The sequence below is a fragment of the Siphateles boraxobius genome, unplaced genomic scaffold, assembly GCF_051911475.1.
Source record: "Siphateles boraxobius isolate OS27281-9 unplaced genomic scaffold, OSU_SipBor_1 130, whole genome shotgun sequence".
Classification (NCBI taxonomy): domain Eukaryota; kingdom Metazoa; phylum Chordata; class Actinopteri; order Cypriniformes; family Leuciscidae; genus Siphateles; species Siphateles boraxobius.
Genome location: NW_027508734.1, coordinates 15,761,887 through 15,788,169, shown reverse-complemented (window position 1 = coordinate 15,788,169; position 26,283 = coordinate 15,761,887). Strand labels below are relative to the sequence as shown.

Sequence of the window (26,283 nt, the reverse complement as noted above, 5' to 3'; positions counted from 1 at the left end):
GGCCGATACCGATTGTTGGCCGAAACATCGGTGCAGAGGCTGAAAACAGTGCATGTGTCACACGTGCTTCTGTGTGTGTGTGTGTGGGGTAAATGAAACCGTGCGTCTGCGCCATTCATTCACACAGAGACATGCAGGATTTTTATTTAAATAGTCATACTCTAGCGCCCAGATGCGTTCCCGGGTACTGAAATTTGGCACTGATTGATTTAATGTAAATCGGTACTTGGTAGTACCAACGTAATTCAGTCGGTGCCCTTAAAAGTACCGAGTTCGGTACCCAACCCTAGTGCTCGGTTAGTGACGTCTGTCTAAAGCCGCTTTTCCACTGCATGGTACGGCTCACTTACATAGTACCACCTCGGTTACGGTTCCAAGCGAGCCAAACCGATACTAAAATGTGCCGTGTAAACACTGCAGATCCCTGATTGGTCAGAGAGAATCGTCATTACCAGCGTCATGGGATTTGCGACACGAGACACCAAACTTGAACAAACAAATTTCTTCGTCTTGCAGTGAAAAACATCCACATACCAAGAATCAAGAACACCATTCCATCTATATGCTCCATTGCTCCTGTTGCACGTTTGTTGCATTCACGATTATGTCACGGCAGTAGAGGTGGCGCAACTATATTATGGATGTAACGATACCCTCATGTCACGATTCGATACATATCGCAATACTGAACTCTTGGGAACGTATGAAATGGTCAACAAAAAATTTACTGTTGATTAAAATGCTAAATTTGGTATTACGTTGGGAGTGGAAAAGAATAGGCTTGGACTTGGTGCTGGTAACCCAATGCACAGGACAATGGTGACACCAGAATTAAAAAAATATTCATGATTCTGAAGCTAAAAATACAGAAATATTTTAGACAAATATGCTTGCACTCTGTCTCTCACTAGATATATTTAAAATAATGTAGACCACTTTTTACTGGTAACAAAATACATTTGGCATTATCAGGACCCACAAATATTCCCCAATTGCAATATTATACATTATACTCAACATTATATTTAATAATTTAATGTAGTACTGACACTAAAACGATTGGTCGAACATTTTATGGCCCTACGCCTTCCACAAACGAGATATATATATATATATATATACTTAGACCATTGAACTTAGTAATTGCTATCAGGATGTTAACCAGCATAACAAAAATGTTTCTGGAAACAAATGACCAACCCTGCCTTTAACTTCGACAGCCCTAAATTCAAAACGAGACATTTTCTTCACACAGTGTGAGTTGCAGATTTTGATTGATGGGATAAAATCGCCCCTGATCATTGGCTGTTTTTAAACAATCGGCCGATGGCCGATAGTGAAAATAATTACTTTTATCAAACCTGTATTTGAATTGAAAATTGTTTTTTTACTGTCATTTTATGGTTTACGATGTTACCATAGACATTGCTTTTCCCTGCCTATTATGCTCATATAGTATTAATTTTATTTCTGCAGATCTTAAAAAAGCATTTGATTTGATGCAGATACCATTCTTAAGATTGATTATTTGACTAGTCATTCTGTTAACCCACCAGACTAATTGATTTTGAATGTGTGTGGTTCTGCACATGCCTAAAGCAGACTTTTAGGCCCATAGACTATCCAACTAGCAGCAGTCTGAATCTGGAGTGTGTCAGGGTTAAAGGTGAAGTGCTTCTGATTTAGAACTAGACCGGTGAAATGATGCTGTGCAGCAAAGACAAAACAACCATTCTCAAACATGTCTTGGGAAATACCACCCAGCCTTTCAGAATACAGATTACCCTTCAGGATGCTTTGTCCACTGTTTACAGCCATCAGCTCTGCAAGAGCAAACTGCTCCACAGATAAGTAGCTTTTACTTATTTAGCTTTACTTGTAATTTTGTGGATGATGGATGTTTGTATTTGTATTTATTAAGCACCAAAGCATGTTGTATTAGAAGCAAGCAAGCAGAAATACAACCAGGAGCTTTGGTACGTTGACTGATAAAAGAGGATGTCTTTGAAGCAGAGGTAATGGATTTTTTTTTTAGGTAGAGAAGCAGTTGATCAATGTTTGTTGAGCTTCATTCAGTGTGAGGACACAACTGCACAACTTTAAGAGAGCTTCCACATGCTGCATGACACATTGCTTCTGTTCCTTTCACGCTCATAGTGCTGATGTGGCCTATTTATAGCTGCTGAGGGCTTTTGGCTCTGTTTGATAGCTTGTTTTGTACCTTATAAGAGCCCTTGGCTCGTCTTTTGACATCTCCTCTGCAAAACCTGGGACTTTATTTATGACGCATCTCAGAGGAGAGAATTCTCTATGCTCTTTTTTTTCTCTCATGCCTATATGTGCAAAACTATATATTTTCAGTTTCGGATACTACATAACTATTAACCTTCTATTGCACAAAACTATCCTTGTCCTCACAGAAAAACAGACAGTCCTAAAGAAGCATAATAACTGGAAGTTCGAAGTCTGAGAGTAATCCTTGAAATGTAACGTTGAAGACAGTACATTTGTAAAAAAATAAAAAATAAAAAAAAGGTTTTAGATCATTCCATGTCAAATCAACCAACTTTCAGAAACTTCCCTGGCTCAAATTTTGTTTGATTTTGTACATTTTTGGAGGAGAGACAAACATAAATATGTAATGAAAGCCAAAATGTAATAAATGTATATTAACTGGGTAATCCACTATTTTGTAGAGGGGGTCAAAATGACAATTTTCACCTGAGATTTGGAGCCAAACGGGGGCAAGCAAACTTGGGGGAAACACAAGAAGTCCCCATTTTTGAACTGTTACAGACTGTCAACAGATTTTTCTAACAGACCTACCAATCTCTGTGTAAAAATAAAACGACGATGCTGCCATCTTTCTAAAGTCATTTTTACCCCCCTGTAATTTGGCTCCAAATCTGAGGTTAAAATTGTCATTTGGACCCTCCTCTCCAAAATAGTGGATTACATGGTCAATATACATTCGTTAAATTTAAGATTTTAGCTTTCTTCTTCATTTATGTATTTTTTTCAGCAGAAAAAAAAATTAATTTTTTTTAGCCTGGGACCTCTGGTTGAGTTGACACGGAATGAATGATCCTTCTTTGGTGTTTGTGAATATAGAAGCGCACATTGATTCACCTAAAACTATAGACTTCCAGTAAGCTAAAACCTCTCAATTATCCTTTTTAAAGCATAAAATATATAGGCTACAAATATAAATGATCTGAATTCTAGTTTCCTAATACCCTAACCTTTCCTAATTTGATCATGCTATTTTGGACGGTAGACATTAATGTGTCAGCATTCATGCTTAAAGAATTGCATTTGATTTTTCTACTTTCTGGTATTCCCTGCCTTAAATTACAATTCTTGGGCTTTGTGAGAAATAAAGGGCGGCTGATCTTATATATTATTGTGTGGCTTTCTTTTGTCCTTTTTATTATACTGAAGCTTTATAGAATTCTACAAACTGTGTTCCCAAGTTGCTGATTAGTTGCAAAGTTGTCTTGGTGAAAAAGAAAAGAGAGGGAGAGAGGGAGAAATATGGGAATGACGTGACGAATTGCTGCGGTATTCCACAGAACTGTGTCACTGAAATCACTTCTTAGGAATCCCATATAGACCTTTTACAAAAATGTCACCATCATCACATTTATGTTCCCAGAACGCTGATCGAAAACTTACCTCGTCTCACCACATTTCAGACCAGCCACCAGATAAGCATAATTTCCTTTTCCAGCACTTCGCAATAACAGCAACAAGGCCATCAACACACATCTTGAAGGAAATGGAGGCAGAGATATGAACATAGCAAACAAGCTCTCAAAAAGAATCCCAGCTATATTTAATAGAGGTCCCAGGTTCCCCAGACAGAGGGAGCACCGACGTTTATTTGGTGAAGAATTCTCCTTGCTGTTCTCCTTCAAGCTAGCTGAAGCGGTTAGCCAATAAAAGAGACTCTGCGCTCATTAAATCCAAAACGGTTTGCCGTTCTTATCTGCAGGTTAGAGAGGTTAGCATTTGTTTTTGAGCATAGAGTAAAATCTCAACAGGTCTGGAGGTCCTAAAATCTTAATGATTAGCTTTTCCACAAAGGAAATCACAATCTTTTTGATATATATTTTTTATTTAGTGAAATTGTTTTAATAAATCTTTTCATGCTCTTATGTTGGAGGTCCATATAGTCAGTAAACATGTCTGTACACTACACAATATATTATATTGCCGATATTATTGACGATACAAATATTATATTAGTTTATTATGATTAGAGCTGTGAAATTGCGAGCGTTTAACTTTGAACTAATTTCCCATTCATCTTCATTGCTTTGCACAAGAACTGAACTTCCTACTTTTATTTCATTGGAGAGCCATAAAACTAGTATAGAGGGTTGGCATGTCATCGTCAGAAAAAATAATAATGACGTGTACCATGATAGTACTATGTTTATTGTAGCAAAAAAACTGACTAGTGGTCAGCCCAAAAATACTTATGTAACTAGAAATATTGTATCTCTCATTCAATAATAATTGCATGGATTATTTCATATTCGTCCGCACAAGAGAACTTCGTGGTGGGCGGTGCACCTGAATAAGCACATGTATTTGTTCTTAATCTCGTTCTAATGTTAGTGAATTTGGAATATTCTAAATGAGCGCCACATGCACAAGGTTAGTCATTTGCATAAAACACACCCAAACCATCTCCATATAAGGGCTTTCCGCAGAACTTTTCTTTTACAGCTTTCGTTGCTAAACATATGCTGCTCTCTGCAAACTGCTCTCGCCAGATCCTCGAGCAATGCCAAGTGTCATGCATGTAAACCTGCATTCAAAGAAACCTTGAAGCTGAAGCTATAATGCAGCTTTTCCTACTCTTTCATTGAATATTATGATTAAATTGTATTATTTATTAATTTTATTATAAAAGTTTATATTCAAATTATAGAATATAATTAATAGTCATGTTAAGACGAAATATAACTTTTAAACAAATGGACGCACATAGAAAGTGTTTTTTTGCGTACGTGTGGTTTTAGTTGTTCCTAATTCTTTTTGTAAATTTACAATAAATTTTAAGTATGAAAGTTTTTGGTGAATTACGATTTGTTCGTGAAAACGTCTGTATGCAGATTTCATGCACAAATCAGTGCGCATGCTTAGTGAATGAGAGTGGTTTGGGGATCTGGTTTTGTCTGAGAATATTGTGCAATAACATATTGCAATACTTTGAAATGTCAATTCCCACTCCACCTCCAGTGCATTATTCCAGAAGCAGAGGGCCATGGAGAACTGACCTGGAGTCAGTGATTAGTACACTTGGAACAAGTAATTAGCATGGCAGCTGTGGCGTTTCAGAGGTGAGCACCAGCTACGGTCTTCTGGCCGACTGCTGGACAGACCGTCAGGCCACCTGGTCAATTTACTTCCATGTACACACACACACACACACACACACGCGCAGACACGCACACAAGAGGCTTCCTGCCAAACTTCCTGTGCCTCATCAAGGCTCAATCCAGATTAATTTGTAAACCTGGGCTCTGCAGAGAATAATCATGCTTTGAATCAAAAGTGCTTTAATTTGTAATTTTGTTCAGTTTTCACTCTTGCATAGAACTGGATTTAATTCTAAACCAGTGTCCACCGGCCAATTATGGCAGCGACGTGTGCGTTTGAAACTCAAGGATGTTTTGAGCCTCTGTCAACTGACTGGTGGCAGGCTCAGCCCGGTATGAACGTTTCCAAATGGTTTCGTTGTCTTTCAGGCTAACAATAAGATTTTGACACAGGCAGACTGAAAGTGTGTGACCTCATCGCTCAAAGACTCTTTATTTGCTGCATTGCAGTGACATCATTGGGCCACAGCTTTCTTTCACTCGCCTTTCTCGGATTCGATTCTCGCCACTGCACATCATTTCATGCTCTGGTGCACACATCTCAGCATGGAACCATGCAGGTGTGTGTGTGTGTGTGTTTGTAAGGGATAACATGGAAGTGTGATTGTCTGTTTTAGTGAACACTGTCAGAAACTCTATTTAAAGGTTGCGCTGCCTGTTCTCAGTCACTCTGGGAATCTACTTTTGTGAATTTGGTGTTTGACACTCAGAAGCATTGTAAAGGAGATTGGAGATCAGTATCATGTGCTATCGCTAACTACCTCATGTTGTATCATACGATATGTCATAATTCAGTACATTGCTTTGCATCACAATTTAATTAGATCGGAATTGAAGTAAGGATGAAATGGTTACCGGTTTGACGATAAACCATGATAAAAGTCCCTGATGGTTAGTATTTCTGTTCCATATTTGAATTATCAGTAATTACGTAACTTATACTGTCCCATATTAAGCAAATTCAGCAACAGTCTCAGGCAGGGGGAACGTTATTTTTGTTATGTGTGAAAACATGGTGCAAGGCAGTAAGACGTTTAACAACCTTTACAGTCGAATGCTGAGGGAAATTATAAGAATTGAATAATTATATGAATGTATCTCTGAAGGGAACCGAGAAAAACATATGTGGATGGTAACCTGACCAAAGTAGCAGCTCTAACTGGACTGGGGAATGCTTGTTTAATAGCTTGTGTTTATTTAGGAAACCTGCTTTTTTGGTGTAGTGAAAATACATTTGATACATGGATTTAAAGTATTAATACAATATTGCAAGAAAACAGCCCTGATATGCAATGTCTGAAAGCTCTGATCCAGGGTGTAATTAGCCATACAACCACATAAATTCCCAGTGCTTCAAACAGTTAGAGAGGGGAGTTTCTTGCTCGCATTAACTGATATTTTGTGCCTCTCTTAGTCTTTCTCCATTTAAGACAATGGAATTTTTGATCAATACCACCAAATGTGCCCTGCTGTTTTATCTGATTAAATAAGCAGCACATATCCTCACTTCAGAAGAGTTTTTCACTCTCGTTCTCTTTCCCTCCCCCTCCCTCCCAAAGGAGCCAATCAGCTCGCAGGCTCTCCTTCTGACCATCATAGAAAACAAGCAAGACAGAAGAAAGTAGACCGAGCTCTGAAGCAAAAGCCATGGTGCAGTTCAGTACTGGAAAGAGAGCGAGAGGGAGAAATGGGTAAAAACACTGTTGAATAGGCAGCAATCTCGTAACTCATTCCCCAAAAGGCTGCAGTGTGTTTTTTAATAGTAGTCACAGTACGTGAATATGCATTCATCTTGGGAAGAGATGCTGAATAGCTCAGTGGAGTTGACTTGAATCTTCTGGATCGCACAGATTTATTAATGCTGCTTGCAATACAATTACTGTTGCTCAACCTAAGTACTTAACGTTGGCACGCAACTCGTTTGTGCTACGGGTATGAATGATACCTCAAAGTGTGCCTCTGTGTGCTATTACTTTTCTAAGTGATCAGGTTTTTCCCCCCTGGTGGGTGATACCACAGACATGACTAAAGAGGGACCCTGAGCGTTTTATAGAGATCAGAATATCATTCGATTTAGGGAGGGATTATTTGCATTTGGGCCAGTAAAAAGCCACCTATAATAACCTAGTAACCACCTAGCAACCACCCATAACACCCTAGCAACTAAGGTTGGGTATTGCTACAGATCTCCTGATTTGATTCCTATTCAAAACTCTCAATTCAATTCCAAATTTCCAAAATAGCTCAGTTATTAGTCGTTTTAAATGTATGAAAGAAAATCTCTCTGTTAAAGGCATAGTTCACCTAAGAATAAAAATTCTGTCATTTACTTGCCCTCCTTTCATCCAAACCTGTCTTCTGAGAAACACAAAAGAAGATATTTTGAAAAATGCCTCAGTGTTTTTTTTTTTCAGTATACTGTATGGTCCAAAGTTTTTTCGACAGTTATTTCAACTGTTTTGATCCATACATTGTTCAAAATATCTTCTCTCTGTTCCACAAAAGAAAAGTCGCACAGCTCAAACTGTTAATACATGTATGCATTTGGCTGATACTGTTACAATGCCCCTGCAGCTCCTCAAAAAGTCTTAAAATGTCTTGAACTCAGTTTGAACAATTTTAAGGCCTTATATGTTAAATCTTATGTCTTATATTATTAAAAATAAATTTACAGTCTTAATTATCATTTTAAGAGGTCTTAAATTTCACGATCCTGCCTAATGTGACTATTGAAGAGATAGTTTAAATTCTGTCATCATTTACTCACCCTCACCCTCATGTTTCTTTTTTCTGTTGAACACAAAGCAAGGTAGTTTGAAGAATGTTGGTAGCCGGACAGTTGACCATAGCCATTGACTTCCAAAGAATTTTTTTCCCGTTATGGAAATGTTTGATTACCAACATTTCTGAAAAATTTCGTCTGATGACACAATTTTCATTTTTGGGTGAACTATCTCTTTACACTTCAAAAGGCTATGGTGCTATTGTCACAGGAAGGAAAGACTAAAACATTATTTAACACATTCATTCTTTAAATATATTTGTATTGTCTGCACAATAATCTGTTTATTGCCTTTCTTTAAATACAATATTACCAAATGAGCAAAACCAAACAATCTCAAATTCGTATGTATTGCTATATTAGTACATACACCAATTTACCAAGGTATGCATTTTACATGCATGGGAATACCTGGGAATCAAACTCATGAGATTAGTGCTGCTATTTATTTAATTTCTATTTATTTAACGGACATAATAATCATCTCAACGAATAACTGCTGTTGATGCCAACTGAAGTAAACATTATATTGCATTTCTTGTGAAAAACTGTTTTACAGAATTTTAACAATATGGCATTCATTATAATGACCCACTATGTTTACAAAACATGGCTGAGGCTTATCAACACACACTCTAGCTTCCACACTGTAGCGCATTACATTTGTGCCTCGCTGGCATCCTGTAAGTGTGTTTCGTAGATGTATAGCACATACTAGTGTGCCGTCTCTTTTACCAGATCCTTGTGATTCATCATCAGACTCCAATTGGGAGCTGCACTACTTACTACTAGAACTCCCTATTAGAACAACAGACAAGCCCACAGGGCCAAAATCCGACAGATACGGAGGAGTCGTCTCCCTCATTACCTACTCTGTGTGTGAAAAGATGTTTCTCTCAAGGGAAGGGAGAAAAGAGTTTTGCCTTTGAAGAACACTGTGGGTTGAAGGAGGAATGTCTTCATTATGCAAACAGGACAGAACAGAAACGAGTTTTCGAGCATCTGATGCCGTTCAAAAGATGCTGATTTCGTATGCGAGTACGCAAAGCAAAACTGGGGTGCTGCTGCATATTTAAAGATGTGACTTTCTTTATGGATCTTCTTTGCTTGTCTGAGTGTTGCATAACATAACGACTGGTTAGAAGCCTGTCTAACCCTCTGTGTAGAATACTGAGAGATATTACGAGAGTCCGCTGAGATCTGCTTCCATTAGCACCCGCTGCAGATACATTAATAGGTTTCACGCAATGCGAGGGCCCTGCCATGTGCTGTGTTTAGGGTATCTTGTGCAGGGTCTTAGAGAACCATTCGAGATGTGAATCAGTGATGTGTGTTGCTATAACGTGTGCGTCATGTGTGTTTTCAGACTTGATCCACTGCACCAATGAGATGAATGTGAACGTTCCCCAGCTGGCTGACACACTGTTTGAGAGAACCACCAACAGTAGCTGGGTTGTGGTCTTCAAAGCGCTCATCACCACACACCACCTAATGATGTATGGAAATGAGGTGAGATTCTGCACTTGAACTTCATACTTTTTTATTTTTATTTATTTGATTTGTGGTTCATATCAGACAACCTTCTGTGAAGATCCAGCATAGCTCGGTCAAATTGACCCTACATGGCAAACCACAGCTCAGCAGTCACAATGTGCTGTTTGTGACTGATTGTGTGAGACATGGTGACAGACAGTGGAAGCATTTTACATTGTCATCCTGAAAAGTTGGTGTTAAGTTGCAGTAAATCTGTGATGATGTTTTAAATGAGTCAAAGTGACCTGCAACAATTTGGAAAGACTAAACGAGTGACACTCTTAAGTTCAGCTGAACGCCTAAAGCCTTATCCAGGCATGTGCATTACAACATTTATCACAACATAATAAATTATATTATATGAATTAAATTAATAGAACTTAAATGTAAATGAACTTACATTTTCCTCATAGCATTACATTTTCTTAGTTCAAAGCAATTGACCATTTGAGACCTTATGTACATCGATATTTATATTTTAAGTATTTTAATATTTTGCACTTCTGTTTGGGGTTGGTAAGTTGTTAAGTCTGTTTTTGAAAAAAGTCATTTATTTAATAAAAAATATGGTAAAAACAGTAATACTCTGAAATACCATTACAATTTAAAATAACTGTTTTCTACATTAATGTATTTTTAAAATGTAATTTATTCTTGATGGTGAAGCTGAATTTTCAGCATCATTACTCCAGTCTTTAGTGTCACATGATTCTTCAGAAATAATTTTATTCTGTCTATTTAAGAGATCCCACCAAATAATTTTTGAAATCATTCAGAAATCATTATAATATGCTGATTTGGTGCTCAAGAAGCATTTCATATTATTATCAGTATTTCCATGATGTGTTTATCATGGTTCTTTGATCAATAAAATGTTTAAAAGAACAGCATTTATTTGAAAAACCAATAAACTAAGAAAAAAAAAATTCTCTTGCTTTAAACTGCCAATGAACAGAAAATGAATAATGTAGGGATAAATGGTTACACGTGGTTTGGCACTGCAAGGATGATCAGCTGTCCTTCCTGTCTCCCTGTAGCACTGTCTTAGGCATCTTACATTACGGACATTGCAGTTTATTGCTCTGGCCACATCTGCAGTCCTCATGCCTCATGTAGCAGGACCCGAAAAAGGGATGTTTGCTGAGTTTATTTAGTGACATTACTGTCACTTTTGATACATTTAATGCATCCTTGTTAAATCAAAGTATTAATTTCTTTTAAGAAATCCTCAAACTTTTGAAAGGTGAAACATTTCTACGGGGGTGTCGCTAATGAGGAGGAGAAGTGGGAGTGATGCCACTGCATTTCTGTCTAAGATGTATTATATAGTTCTTTTTAAGATAAATATACAATCATTTCATAGACATGTAGGACTGGCAAACCAAATATTAAAGCTACAATCTTGCACAGTGTGATATATATCCTGCAGTTGTGTACTTACAATATCCCAAAAGTTCCCAAAGATTTTTAATTTCAGAGAAATTCCAATTTTAAATAATGGCTCGTCCCTGTTCACTTGTTGCCTGTCAATGACGTAATATCCGCGTTATCCCTGGTTTCTACTCGCACTGCCATAGTAACCATGGTTCAGACGTGGACAACTGCATTACGTCTAGTGGTACGTTCACGCTGCTGTTGTTTCGTTCAAACATTACGGATCATGGCAAGCAGACTTTGGGACAAAAGGAGAACTAAAACAAGGATGAATATCTGCGTGGCGTTTTCGAGATGCCGAGAGCTTCATGTCCATGACAAACTTCAACTTGACAGAGATGCCACTCTTGCATGTACTTTATTAGACAGGTGAGCAAATGTACATAAAACTAATCAATGTTATATAGCTCAACATGATGAAATGTTAGAATATGATCAGTATGTTATTCTAATGTTGATCTAGCTTACTGCTAGTCTCATACAGCCAACAAACTGACACATAGAATAACATTATAACTTTCAACACACTCAAATGCAGTTTAGTGTGATAGTGTATAATAAGTAAAACAGCGCTGCGTTACCTCACAAGTTCCAGTCGTCTAATAAGCTGACCTGTGTGAGTATTAATTCTAGCCTGACAAGTCAGACCCACATCAAGATGTTGGGTCTGGGAACACCATTGGCAGGGCTCAATCCGAGGGGGAGTATAAACGGTTGTCTTTCAAATTCCTTCTGCACGCAGTAGGATAGCGCTTCAACCAACCAGAGCAATGAAGAAGGTGATGTAGTCAGAGCGACGGACTTCAGTGCCGTTCTTTGTTCTTTTCTCAAAGAAAAGCTTAACTCCAAGTCTTCCAGAGTCGGGGCCAAAGCCATTTTGAAAGACCGCTGTTCGCCAGCAGCAGCAGGAGCCATCTTCCATGTTTTCAAGTAGCAGGGAATTCACAGGGAACCGTCGCAACTCTGCCGTCATTATGTTAAGCCTGCCCACCGACTCTATACATGATGTGATTGGTCTGACTAGAGTTTGTTTTTTCCAGCTCGCAAGCCAACGGAGAGTTGCTAGACGACCCTGGCTGCAAATTACATTTGCTGCTGCTAGGGTGCATCTAGATTTCTAGGCTATATTAATTCTGCACTTGCGGGTAGTTCGGTAGAATGAAATGTCCTTATTCCTTTATATCTGCGGGACTCGCGTGTGGCGCTGATATCTGTCTCTCATTAGCAATCGCCCCCTGCTTCATACTACAGTCATGTTAAAAAACATCAAGTTTAGAAAACTCATTCATAAACATTATTAGATCCATCAGCATGACGACAAGTTCCATAATTCTGCTTATGCGTCATCAACCTTAGTTTATGCACAGCAATGAGTTAGATTTAAAAAGATACCTACATACAAGCACAAACATGTAGACCACTAATGATAAACAGTAGGTAGGTGAGAACATGACACACACTTAATGATATATACAGTAGGACATGACCTAGATGTGCACATGGCCTGCTTAGTGCAGTTATAAGCTCCTCTAGAAATGCACACACGTTTACCTAGCTACAATATCTAAATATACCAAATACTTGTTCTCTTTTCATCTAAAGCTAAATGTAATTATTACAAACCTTAAAGGTATAGTGAACCTAACTATAGTTTACTATAACTATCATTTACCCTCCCACATGTCTTTCCAAATTTGAATTTCTCTCTTTTGTGGAACACAATAGATATGGTGATGGAAGTTGACCATGGTCTTCCATTGTACAAAAAAAAAAAGCAAAACATTTCTTAAAATATCTTTTATTTTCCACAAAAGAAAGAAAAGCATACTGGTTTGGAACAACATGAGGATGAGTAAATAATGCCACATTTTTTACTACTACTACACTACTATGCTACTTCAAAAAGCAAATTGTTGGCATTTTTAGAATTAAAAGACTAATTTGAGTAATTTTCACTGTTACTTTTTTAGCATGTCCTGAAAGGGACGGTTTGTCAGTTAGATAACTTGGGGGATTCAGTGAATCAGAAGTTTGCATGATTCATTAAAAGAGTTATTACTTTGTGAAATGTACTACACTAGTCGCACTACATGTTTTTTTTTTTTAAAAGGGTAGCCAGTGAAGAAAACACATCTATTGTATTGTCCTGGCATTATTTTGCCGTGCACTGTCTTTTTTATCTCATCACATTCAATTTAGACTGCAAGCTCACAACTCGGGATGGATATAATTACTTTTTCTGCCACTAAAGATTCTGCAGAAAACAATGGCACACACACACACACACACACAAAATCGATGGCAGTGCTAGTGACTCTCACATGTGTCCTTGTTCATTCCCTTGGACTATAAAATAAAAAGCCCTTCACTATACGTCTTGTGCTCGCCAGTGTCAGAGATAGTGATCGTGGAGTACTGTCCTTCAGCACACCCTGTTCTATGGCATGATGGGGCACTAATCAGCCAGGGGTGGTTTTTGTTATCGGAGCTGAACGTCTGGCCCAGGTCAGGACCGGTCTTAATCCTTTACCCCATTATGGTTTCAAAAACACACGTTTGGTTATCACTGTCTGTCGACGAGCAGAGACATTTGGAGGACATTTGTCTTGTCAGCAGTAGTCCTGTGAGAGGGCACAGGAAGGGCCACAGATAAGGTATTGTTGATAAGGGCGTTTGCCTATGCGTTTGTGCGAATAGGAGAGAAAAAGGGCGATGTCACTCAACAACGGCCCAGATACTGAACGTACAATTTGCTATAGTGACGACGTCACTGGGGTTGTATGTTGTCTATGGTAGAGATAGGAGAGAAGGGCGGGTTTGAAAAAACATCTAGGGATAAGAAACTTTAAGAGAAAGAGAGAAATTGCAAGGGACAGCAAGAGGAGTGGGTAGAATTTTAATCAGCTGGTTCATGTAGGGTCACACAGTAGACAAATTGCTTAACCTTGTATGGGGACACCACTGCCCCTGCTGTCCATCTAGAATGGTTCGTTTCGGGTACCGAAGGAAGAATGAGTGTGCGAGTGAGTTAATACTGAAGATTGAGAGAGGTTGTGTGTGAGGGAAGTTCAGTGGATCTATTTGAAAGTGGAGGCTCAAATAAAGGTTGATTTAATAAAGTGTATTGTCCTTTTGATTTTATCATTAACTTCTCTGTCAATACTATTTTTACGCCCTGTAAAATAATTATTTGTCAGTTTTAATTTCTCTGGTTTCCTTTTTTTCCCTATTATCACTATTGTCTCATCACTGGATATGCAGCTGTCTATAGAAAATCAAAAATTGACTCTATTTACTCCTGGTCTCATTATGCAGTGCACCAGAGAAGGGAAAAAATTGTTGTCTTATCTTTCATCGAAATTAATTAACGTTCACATATGAATCGTCTTTCTTGCACAGCTGATGTCATGTAGGTCGCATGGGCTCCGGGATAAAGTTAATCAATAACCAAATAGCTGTAGGCATTGTTTAAGGCTATTGCTGTAATTAATGCAGCCTTTCTGAAATCTTGCTGATAGTTAACACAGAAGATAAATGTCAACACAAGACCACCGAAGAGTTTCAGCATTTAAATATCTAATTTTATTATGTCCGTGTAAATGTCAGGCTTGAATATGCTCTGCGAGTTTGAACACAGGTGCTCAGTGCGTGCTCTGGGATTCTGCGTCTGACATCTGGTGCTTTTTTCTGAAGAACTACTGAGAACAGTCTCTAGATTAATATGTTGCTGCTGTTTATAATGCTATGCAACGTATAATCTATGGAGTCGTGGAAGTTGCAAGATCTTGCTTCCCTTCATAATTCAGTAGTGCATGTAATTGGGTGTAAGACATTGCTTCTGTTTTCTGGGCTTTTATTCTGTCTGTTCGAGAGATCTGACCAAATCTGTTAAGTAACATGTTAAAAACACACACACACACACACACACACACATTTATTTATACACACACATACATACATACATACATTACATACACTCGAACACACAAATACATACAAACATTTATTGGTTTATCCAGTCAAATTTGGAAATGCGTCACATTATTGAAGTAACATGCTAAAGGAATGGACTGCAAATGCTGTTTCATGTTGACTGAAGGCTTTTCTGACATAGCTGTGAATTGGGCTGTTTAGCATTCTGTCCATGTGCTGACTCCTGAGTTCAGGTCCCTGTGTGGGATCTGTTTGCATAATGGATGCTATTTGTGAGTGATGTGCGCTAGGTAAGGTAATTATTACCTTTATGAAACATTCTCTCTCTCCCCTGATGTCTTTTTCCGTCTCTACCCTGCAGGCAGGCAGGAATGGCAAATCTGGGCAGAAAACAAACACCTGCTTCTCAGTAATCAGTAATGCATAAGTAGGGAGTATGGATAAACTACATGTGGGAATTGGTGAACTCAACTTGTTGGATTGAACCATTGACAATTTTTTTTTCTGTGGTGGTCGACGTAGTGGCAATGACATGGGAGCAGAGTTATCCATGATGCTTTGTCACTTTTCTTCATTGCTATAAAAAACTGTTGCCCACACTGGTGTTTGATAGGGTCATTTTTATTTTTTTATTTTAATGGTTTACATTTACATTATTTACTACTTTTTTTTTGCTGGTGAGATTTTGTGAGCGTGAAACTACTTCCGCTTTGCATGGTGCGTGAAGTTTGGTGCTTCTTTTTCAATTTGGTGACCCATTTTCACTTTGTGTTCTAGTTCAGGCATTCATTGTGAATCAGATGCAATTCCAGCTCTTAACTTTACAAACAAAATGGGTTTAGTGTTTGAAAATAATCGCTGTCGAACAACTCGCCTCCTTTCACATCCTGTCATTATCTTTTTGTGCTCACCATTTTTCTTTAAGCTTTTCTTTTTTTCTAACCGTAGTAATTGCTCAGGCCGTATCCATAGAAACCTCAGAACATGTATGGATCGAGAGAGCGAAGACCAGCAGCCCGCAAATTATCAGGGCATCATCATGCAGCCTATTTACACATGTTCCCTGCAGGGTTAGTGCTCTCGCGCAAAAACACGCACACATACAGTTTCCACACGCAGTTCGAGCGTTGCTTCTGGATCGGTTTCCGACTACATGCGCAAAATCAGCGGCTAAAACATGAGAAATCCCTGTTCCCAGATTGCTGATATCTTCCCTCAGCCTGAGCTGCTGTGTTAATAGAAGCTCCTCTGTTTGGGAGAGAAAGCTCCTCCTGGCTTAATAATAAATGATGCTCACTCTGACACTACTTGAGATTTGTTCTCACATTAATTATTTGCTAAGCAGAGAATGCGGGACTCTTCCTGGCCTATCAATCTATATTTATCGTCATTACTTCTGACATCCATTTTGAATAACCTAAGCAATGTAAGATAGAGGCGTTCATGCAGAGGAGCAGGTGAGCGAGCGTGGATTTGCACACTCCACTGAATTAGTAATTCATATGGATCTACGCTCCGGAATAGAGCAAAATTCTCTGCATTTTGGTGCTCACTGGCTCGGCCATGCATTTTCCAAGAGGTTTCTCTCCAAGGTTAAGCCGTGGTGCCAGAGAGAGAGCTTGCTTATGCTCCGCACAGCTGCTTTCCTGGGGATTTTCTTCATGGTCTGAATGCGGTCTGCCTTACTCCGCTTCTCATTTGATCCCAGAGGATTTTAGACCAGCATTTGAGGCACGGGTCGGGTGCAAAACAGAAGTATGCCAGTATTTTCTTTGAGAATGATTGGGAACACACTGCTAGATCAGGGATTTCAAAATGTTTGATGCTCATTCCCCCCAAATTTGATAACCTTGCGAGGGACTCCCAAAAATATTAAGACAGCTACTGTACACTGTACATGTTCATTTTCTTTTAACATTTTCTGCTGTTAAAACTATGGCTGACGCCAATAATAACTGACTGTGGATGAAGGCATAATATTTATTATATTTGCAAGGTTTTTTTAAAACCTTTTTTGCTGATATTTTCCATGCGTGATGGATCAGTGATGGACCAAGTGTTACATCAGTATTTCCCCCATTGTCCGTTTTTTAATGTTAGAATGATGGTAAAATGGAGCCACACATATTGTAAAAGAGATTGAGGAAACTCACTCTCAGCCATCACATGACCAGGGCCACCCTAGGCAGCAGGAGCTCCTTTGAGATCAGAGATCATTGGTTTTTTCAAAGTGTGGGTGGCCTCTTTTCCCCTATATTCACACACAAGACTGTCACCCCACTATTCCGTGGATCGCCACTCTTTATCCTCCAACTTAAGCAGAGCTCTAGGAATGCAGTATTTTTGAACCTCCCATTACTTCAGAAGCATTTTAGGAACCTTCTGTGATTTCAGTGACTCTCGACCTTTGAATACTTTTGCCACAGGCAGAAATGGCCACTGCCAGGTCTATTTTATTCCTCTGCGCCAAGCAGATTTTGCCTGACCGCTGGGCCTGTCACCAGGTCCTCATGCTGGTTCTCCCTGAGGTGAAACAAGCCTAAGGCTCCATCCCAGTACGTAAAATCTAGTTCATTTCCTGCTGACTCTTTCTCTGGTGCACCGATTTACAAAATAAGATCAAGGTTACACTTACTGCATTCTGGAGGCTGATAACTTTGTGGTGTCACACAACACAATTAGTTTTTTTCATATTTTATTACTAATTATTTGTTGATACCAGCTTATAGTGCGTTTCAGGCAGTTGAAGGCTGTTTGCACCCGTTATTAAAGGGATAGTTCACCCAGAAATAATTTTTTTGTCATTAATTACTCACGCTCATGTCATTCCAAACCCGTAAGTCTTTTGTTCATCTTCGGAACACAAATAAGATCTTCCCTCGATTGACAGCTACGCAACTACCTCTTTTACACTTCATAAAAGTTCTTTAAGAGATCTTAAAACTAATCCATATTAATTGAATTGTTTAGTCCAAATTTTCTGAAGATACCGAATCACTTTATATGATGAACAGATTGAGTTTAGACTTTTATTCACATATAAAAATTTATTAAGTCAAACATCAGTTCACACAAGCTCAAACATGTTCGCTTGATATACAAGAACCAATGAGGTTCCTTCTTGTGTGTTACACAACAACGTTTGAGCTTCTGCAAGACGTTTGTTCTCACGTGATAAGCAGGTTCCGTTGAGCTTAAATTAAATCTGCTTATCATAAAGCGATCTAGTCTTTTCTAGATAAAAAAAATCACCCTATCCACTTTTTAACACTTATTATTGCTCTTATTGTGAACTAATTATCCAGGCATAATTTTCTTTATTTTTTTATTTTTTTATCTTGTATTCTTTTTTAGCTATATTACAATATGATATACGTGATCAGACGATTCAGACCACAAAACATTTTAGAACATGATTATTCCTCTATTCATCACTAACTACTTCACTAACTACTAGTAAACAATATTTATACCAGATGGTTTTGAGGTCTGTGTAAGGGTATAATGTAGGGGTGTAAATGGGACAATTCATCACGATTCGATATATACGATTTTCTCAGCCAGCGATACGATATTTCCCGATACCTCGAAAAATTCTGCGATACGATTAGGATTTGATTTAATTCAGGGCTATATCGATTGATTTATCGATATTTAGATATTATGTGCCAAGTTTACACAACCAGTTACATTTATTAACTCACAAATGCAACTAAAATATATAACATGAACGTTTAATTAAACTCTTTGAAAATTGCACACACTCTCCCAATTGGGACATTTATAACAGAAGAGTTAATTTGCAAAAACAGAACTCCAACCTTGTTCATTTTCATAAATCATGTTTTTTATTATTATTGTGCATTCCAAGTAATATCAATCAAACTGCAGCTTGGTTGTTTTGATTAAATAATAATAAAAAAATAAAATAAAAAAAATACAGGTAACTTACAAAATTAAAATGATTTGAAATAGTTTTTTTATATATTAAAAGTTTTTTTTGTTTGTTGCAAAAGCAGATAACTCCACATTTCATGTTTCCGAGTTAAACAAAACCAAGTACTTGCTATGATGCATAATAAAACACTTAGTTAATTTTTGTAACGTTAATCTCCTCAACTGACATAGACATAGATACCTGACATACATACACATAGATACCTGACAAACTTTGTTGTTGTGATTAGATGCACAGGGAGCTTTTCCCTCATCACTAACGTGCTGCTTTAGCAAGGATCCGTCAAGCTCGTTGAAATTATCCATCCTTGATCACTTTTAGTCGGCTTTGACGAAACTCCTCTCAGCTAGCGAGTCTATTTTCGAAGTGACTAACAGCCTTGTCTTCTGGCCTGAATACTCCGCGCTGATTCGCTAAAATGGACTTTTCGGGTTGTGTTCACAAACAACAAGGGTTGCTGCTTGTCGGTTTCAGCTGTAAAACATGAACTTGCGATGCCTACCAGCTTTTGTGACAAAACGTGTTTAGGGTTCAGTCAATCTTGTCAGGCGTCTATTTCAGCTGAGAAAAGATTCGTGAGGATGTGGAGAGCGTCAAAATAAAGGTACAGTAAATCGATATTTTATGTGTGGCATTGATGTATCGTTAGACATTTGATTGATTGCATCGATCAATATCGATGTATTGTTACTCCCGTAGTACAATGAACGTTCAAGAGTCACCTTGAATTATATATGTACACAGTCACCTTGATTTATATATGTACACAGGTCTAGAGTCTGTTTTACTTTCTGTTTACCCGTCATGTCCACTACATGCATTAATGAGGTCAGAATGCATCATATCTTAGTGTAAATCTCCTGCATTCCCAAAACTCCCATCATGTCTGTTCACAACGACACCCAGAATGCTGTGTGCTTCTCTTTGCTCTCTTCTTCAGCTCACAGCTGTGTGAGCTGGTGGGATGGGGCTGTACGGAGGAGAGGAGCTGCAGAAGACATACTTGGCAGCTCAAAGAGAGCTCAGAGGAGTCTGGTCTTGTACACAGGTCTAGATTTCACACAGTGTACGGCAAATTCAGCAGCAGGGAGTTTCCACATGTCAGGGATGAAGTCGCTCCCACATAGTGACAGATTAAGAGCTGCAGAATTACGTCTAGTATATAACTTTACACTCTTCTCCTTCTCTGTACCCGCAGCGTTTCATTCAGTATCTGGCCTCAAGGAACACGCTCTTCAATCTGAACAATTTCCTTGACAAAGGTGCATTGCAAGGTATGCAAGAAACCTTTACTGTCTATAAAGCATTGTATGCATACACACACACTGATGACCCCTCGTTCTGTCCCTCAGGTTATGACATGTCCACATTCATCAGGCGGTACAGCAGATATCTCAACGAGAAAGCTCTTTCCTATAGGCTGGTGGCTGTGGACTTCACCAAGATGAAAAGAGGGTGGGTAAACTTCACTTCTGCCTGAAGTCAAGATTGTGTTCAAACACATTGTCTCAGCAGGACACAATCTAATCATGCTAGCTCATTACTCTGATAATTAAGTTGTTTTTAAAAGCTGATTAAGTAGTTGATTTTTTTTTAAGCGCTAATTAAGATTGCGAGTAAGTGGCGAGTACTGATTGTTTGTTTATCTGTTTATGGAGCAGTATTGATGGAGTCATGCGCACCATGAACACAGAAAAGCTGATCAAAACGTTGCCTATCATTCAAAACCAGCTGGACGCACTGCTGGATTTCCAGGTTTGTGATGGAGAACATGCAGAAATGCTTTAAAACTTCCCAATGATTTTTCTCTTTTCTTTGTTTTACTGGTTATATGCATCATAACATCTATTTAAAAATGCATGCAGTACCATTCAAAAGATTGGGGATTTTTGAAGTCTTTTATGCTCACCAAGGCTGCATTTATTTGTTAAAAATACTGTAAAAGCTGTAATATTGTGAAATAATATTATTACAATTTAATTGAGCTACTTTCTATTTTAATATGTTAAAGTTTCATTTATTCTCGTGAAGACAATGCTGAATTTTCAGCCGCCATTACTCCAGTCTTCAGTGTCACATGATCCTTCAGAAATCATTCTAATATTATTATTATATTTTTATTATATTATATTATTATATTATTATCTATTATTATTATCAATTGTGAAAATAGTTTTTTCCCCTTATTTTTGCATTTAAAATAGAAATCTTTTGACGCATTATAAATGTTTTTACTGTCTTTTTTGATCAGTTTAATGCACCCTTGCTGAAGAAATTAATTTATCAAAAAATGTTTTACTGACCCCCACATTTTTAACAGTAGTGCCCTTGTAAACAATTAAAATCTGTGCAGACAGAATGCATGAATTTGTACAGTGTGAAAAGCTTCTTATTCTATTCTTATAATGAAAGCTATTTTTCACCCTGGAAAGATGGGACAGTGTTTACAGTGCAGATTATTTGATTACCCTTGTGATTGAAGTGATAAATTCGAGTAGTCTTGGCAACCCTTAAGCCCCAGGTTGGAAAACCCTACTTTAACAGAACAACATTGATGTTGATTCAGTCCAAGCTATTTGGTATGATATGTACTCTCTTGTTTGGATGTGTGGGTGTCTGTCTGTAGGCTAACCCTAATGAGCTGACTAACGGAGTGATCAACGCTGCCTTCATGCTGCTTTTCAAAGACTCCATCCGTCTGTTTGCTGCCTATAATGAGGGCGTCATCAACCTGTTGGGTAAGAGTAATCTACTCCCTCTTACTCTAGAGAGAGTTCTTCTCTCATGCTCTGCTTTAGGGTTTAAGAACCGTACAGTTGATGTTGAACCTCACTTTTCGTGACATTGGTTCAACTTTGCTTTTTAAACCGGAAGATGAAATGGCTCAGAAAAAGAAAAAATAACCACTTTTAGCTATTGTGTCTGGACCGGAGCAGACTGTGCATGCTGCGGCGGTTCGCGTAACTAATGCGAAACTAGACTACATTCGCCCCAAAGGAAAGCATGTTTACAATATCTGAATCGCTTCCTATCTTCTATATAAAATAGTAATAGAATGAACAAGTGACTCAACAGCAACAGCTATTTCAGCAACAGCTATTTGGGGCGGGATGCTGTAGATTCTAGATAGCATTTGATTGGACAATAAATCTGATGAGAAGCTGAAGTGCAGGGCAATGTCATCAAAATCGTTGATCCATATTGGTGGAGGTGAGAGACTGTAAGTTTTGAATGCTTAAATCTTCTAAATGCAAATTTTGTCATTGTTTTGGAGCACATTAGCTTATAGATAACTTTAAGGCTAACATATTCATACTAAAAGCCAAAAAAAATTATTTGGGATTTTATGAGGACTTTATTAATAAACAACGAGTGTTATTGTTGTTTGCATTGATGTGCAACCTGTACATATCTGATAACATTAAAAAAAATGTGTTTTAGGGTTTCATGACCCTTTAATGAAGTGAGGTCAGATTTAGTTGTAGATTTTTTTAAGCTCCATTATTCAGTCATTAAGCCAGTAATTTTTCCGTGATTTTAATTATTTTGTTTTATGTTGTAACATACGGCGTTTAGGTTGATGGTTTGAAAAGACATTGGAGTGCTAGCTGTCCTTGAGCGAACCATTACAGCAGCTTTTATATGCCCCTGTCTCCGTCAGCCCAGAGTGTTTTGACAGTCCTCTGATGGGTAATTGCAGTCTTTATCTATTTGACTCACTCTGCTAATCGTTCTCCCTGTTCTCTCTCTCTCTCTCTCTCTCTCTTCCCTTTTCAGAGAAATACTTTGATATGAAGAAAAACCAATGTAAAGATGCTTTGGACATCTATAAAAAGTTTCTGTACAGGATGACCAAGCTGTCAGAGTTCCTTAAAGTGGCGGAGGTACCAATGAGACACACACACACGCACACACACACGCACACACACACGCACACACACACGCACACAGACACGCACACAGACACGCACACAGACACGCACACAGACACGCACACAGACACGCACACAGACACGCACACAGACACGCACACAGACACACACACAGACACACACACAGACACACACACAGAAACACACACAGACACACACACACAAGGGTATTTTGATATGACAGGTCTGAGTTTAGACAGGCTGTCTAGACCCCTCTGCTCCCTCTCTCTCTCTCTCTCTCTCTCTCTCTCCCCTTCTCCCTCTCTGATATCTCTCTATCCCACAATGCTCTGGAATTCATATTCTCTGGATAGTTGCATGCACAGAGACCATATTTAGTGTTGCAGCACTGCATTACATTGTCTTGCACAATCCTCATGGACTGTGCCCATAAGCGCATACATGTGCCTTCTCAGCCAAAAGTGATTTGTTTGTCACTGCATTTCATCCTTCCTATGAATCGAGGAAAAATGGGCTTTGGATAAAAAGAGACTGGAATCAGCATTACATAGCATCTGTCGATTTAGGGTCTCAGTTGATATTCACCTTGATTTGATATTGTTATATATTTGATATAACGAAAAATTTTAAGTATGAACAAAAGTGAAATAAAAGAGATTTATAATGTTACTAAAGATTTCAATTTGCAAAATATTTCTATCCAAAGTTAAATACTGTAAAAAAAAACATTCTACATATATCTTGGTTTCCACTAAAATATTAAGAACCACAATTGTTTTCAACATTGATAATAATAAAAAATGTTTCTTGAGCACCAAATCAGCTAATTAAAATGATTTCTGAAGGATCATGTGACACTGAAGAGTAAAATTCAGCTTGCCATAACATGAACCAAATGACTGTTTAAAACATTAAAATTAAAATAGAAAACGATTATTATATATTGTAATATTTAACAATATAAATGTTTTTGCTGTTTTTTTTATCAAATAAATGCAGATTTGTTGAGCATAATAGACTTTCAAAAACATTAAATAAAAATCTTGCCAACCCCTATAACGGTGGTGCTCATATGTAAATTCACCCCCAGCAATCTCTACAATCCTAATCCAGTAATCATGAACGACTGTAAAAGCTATCTTTGAAAGGTATTGGTTTAAAAGTGCAGTAACACTGCACATGGATTGTATACACTAAGACTGCTGTATACAGTATGGAAACATTTGTCTCCTGCCATTCATACTGTGGTTGTCATTCGTCCTGTGGATTCACGCGGTTTAAGTTGAGACCTTTAAAGTTTCAGCGTCCTGTCTCTCTCTCCTTCTGGCCCAGAAGAAGATCTGTGTTTGGTGCTAATAGGACTCTCACTCCCTCTTCTCTCTCTGACACTGATGAATTTCCATGCTGCTGCCTTCTTTCCCACAATTCCCCGCTCCGTCCATTCAGCCAGCCGTTAGACTGTCTGGTTTATTTTCAGACTGGCTGTTCTTCTGATGCGTCAAATATCTCAGGGATTTGATTTTAAAATGAGTCAGTCTCCATCACAATGTAAGATGCTTGTCTAATTTGCTTTTTTACCCCCATTGGGTCTCATTTAAAAGTCATCATTGTCATCAAATTGTTTTTGAATGTGAACCACTCCACACGGCACAGTCAGCCCTGTGAGATCTTATCAATCTCTGTGTCCGTTCCCATTGGTCCTCCGTGGCTCTCAGCATGCCACACCACTGTTACTATTATTTCTTTCATTTTTAAGTCACTGCATGAGGTATTGATCCGTTATGTTTGTTCTTTTTCATACCCCCTCCCCCCCTTTATTTGTTTGTTTACCTTTTTTGTTGTTTTGTTTGACACAGCAAGTTGGGATTGATCAGGGTGACATCCCAGATCTCACTCAGGTCAGTGTACATTTCATCTCCACTTTCTGTTTTTCCCCTCTTCTTCTTCACTATGCTGCTGCTGTGTCGTCCATCACACCACCGCTCTCCCTTTTTTCTTTTCTCTCTGTGTTCCACCTGTCTTCGTCCTATCTCTTGTTGTCTGATGTGCTGTTTTTGTACCCATGCTCACTGTTATTAGACGTTCTCTTGTGTTTGGTCTTAAAAAGTTTGATCAAATATCAAACACGTCCTCTCTGTTTAGTTGTCTTTCAATTGTGTGTTTAGTGATGATTACACTATTTCAGTATAGCTTTAAGGATCTGCGCTTTGCAAATTTGATATCTGTGTTTGAATGTGTTGACATTACAAAGTGGGGTTAACACACTGAATGAAAGGTTATTTCTTTGTGTGGTAACACATTGTTTATTGTTCCTTTCAGACGACTAGAGGATCTTACCTTGTAGGTGGTGGGTTATTTGCACTGCTTGTATTTGACATAATCTGGGCTAATACTAGTGCTGGGTGATAAATCAAATATTTACCACTTATTAAAAATGTTGTTAACCAGCATCGTTAATATTTATTAGTGCTAGGTTAATGTAGGTAATCCCAAGAATCGATCTTTTAGTTTATGCTGTTTTCAGTTGGTTAATGAATAAAACTTTTGCAGCACAAAATAAACATGAAAGAACATGAAAAGGTATTTTGAAAGATAAAGAACAATTTACCGAAATCCGTTTCATGTTTTGAAAGGAGCATTTTGCTAAATATATGCACTATGTTGCATATTCATTGTATTTTTACTTAACCTGTTCTTTAATATATGTTTAAATAAATACTTCATGTTTTTATGACAACCACAATTTAAATGTTTCTAAAAAAAATTTGTAGAAACATACATATGTCATGGAATAAATTATTATTATAACGTTGTTACTATAAAAACTTCCTTATGTGAATTAAATGTAAGTAGCCTACAAATCAGTTAATTTTAACCTTTAATATTATAGTGATGTACCAACGGGGGTTCCCTGTATAGTTTACAGCATTGGTTGAGAGAAATTTTTTTCCTTGAGAAAATTTGTCTTGTACTGTACCTGATAGACTGCAATTAATCGATTTTGAATCTAATCTATATTGAACCAATCGCAAGCTTGTGAATTAAAATCGAATCGTGAAATTTGTATCAATGCAATCATATCATAATATTTGTTTATAAAAAAACTGGCAGTTTTGCACTCATCATAGGTACATAAATATGTTAATATTTTAACAAAAATATTATAATGCCATCTTTTGAATGAAACCAGGGGCATATAAAAAATAAAACTGATATGCCTTAATGTTTCAGCAAAAATATTTGTTTATTATTTTTGTTTATTACTATGTATTGTTGTGCTGTTCCACATAGTATTGGCATGAGAAGAATGATTTAAAAAAATATATAAATAAAATAATATAAATACCTATTCATATAATA

At 37.8% G+C, this 26,283-nt stretch overlaps 1 protein-coding gene across 6 annotated transcripts in view; it reads left to right on the top strand.

The window, feature by feature from the left end:
• The window catches only part of LOC143737123 (phosphatidylinositol-binding clathrin assembly protein), a 66,489-nt gene that overhangs the window by 12,114 nt on the left and 28,092 nt on the right, over positions 1-26,283 (top strand). For 4 of the 6 annotated variants that reach the window (XR_013203621.1, XR_013203622.1, XM_077228095.1 and 1 more), the window contains exons 2-8: positions 9,539-9,681; positions 20,229-20,304; positions 20,383-20,485; positions 20,692-20,785; positions 21,657-21,768; positions 22,808-22,914; positions 24,780-24,821. Coding sequence is in view for 4 of the 6 variants with exons in the window: in XM_077228095.1 (XP_077084210.1) it covers positions 9,539-9,681; positions 20,229-20,304; positions 20,383-20,485; positions 20,692-20,785; positions 21,657-21,768; positions 22,808-22,914; positions 24,780-24,821 (677 nt within the window). In the remaining 2 variants the exon portion in view is untranslated. Of the gene's footprint in view, positions 1-9,538; positions 9,682-20,228; positions 20,486-20,691; positions 20,786-21,656; positions 21,769-22,807; positions 22,915-24,779; positions 24,822-26,283 lie in introns of all 6 variants that reach the window. The other 2 variants (XM_077228096.1, XM_077228094.1) reach the window with 1 other exon arrangement.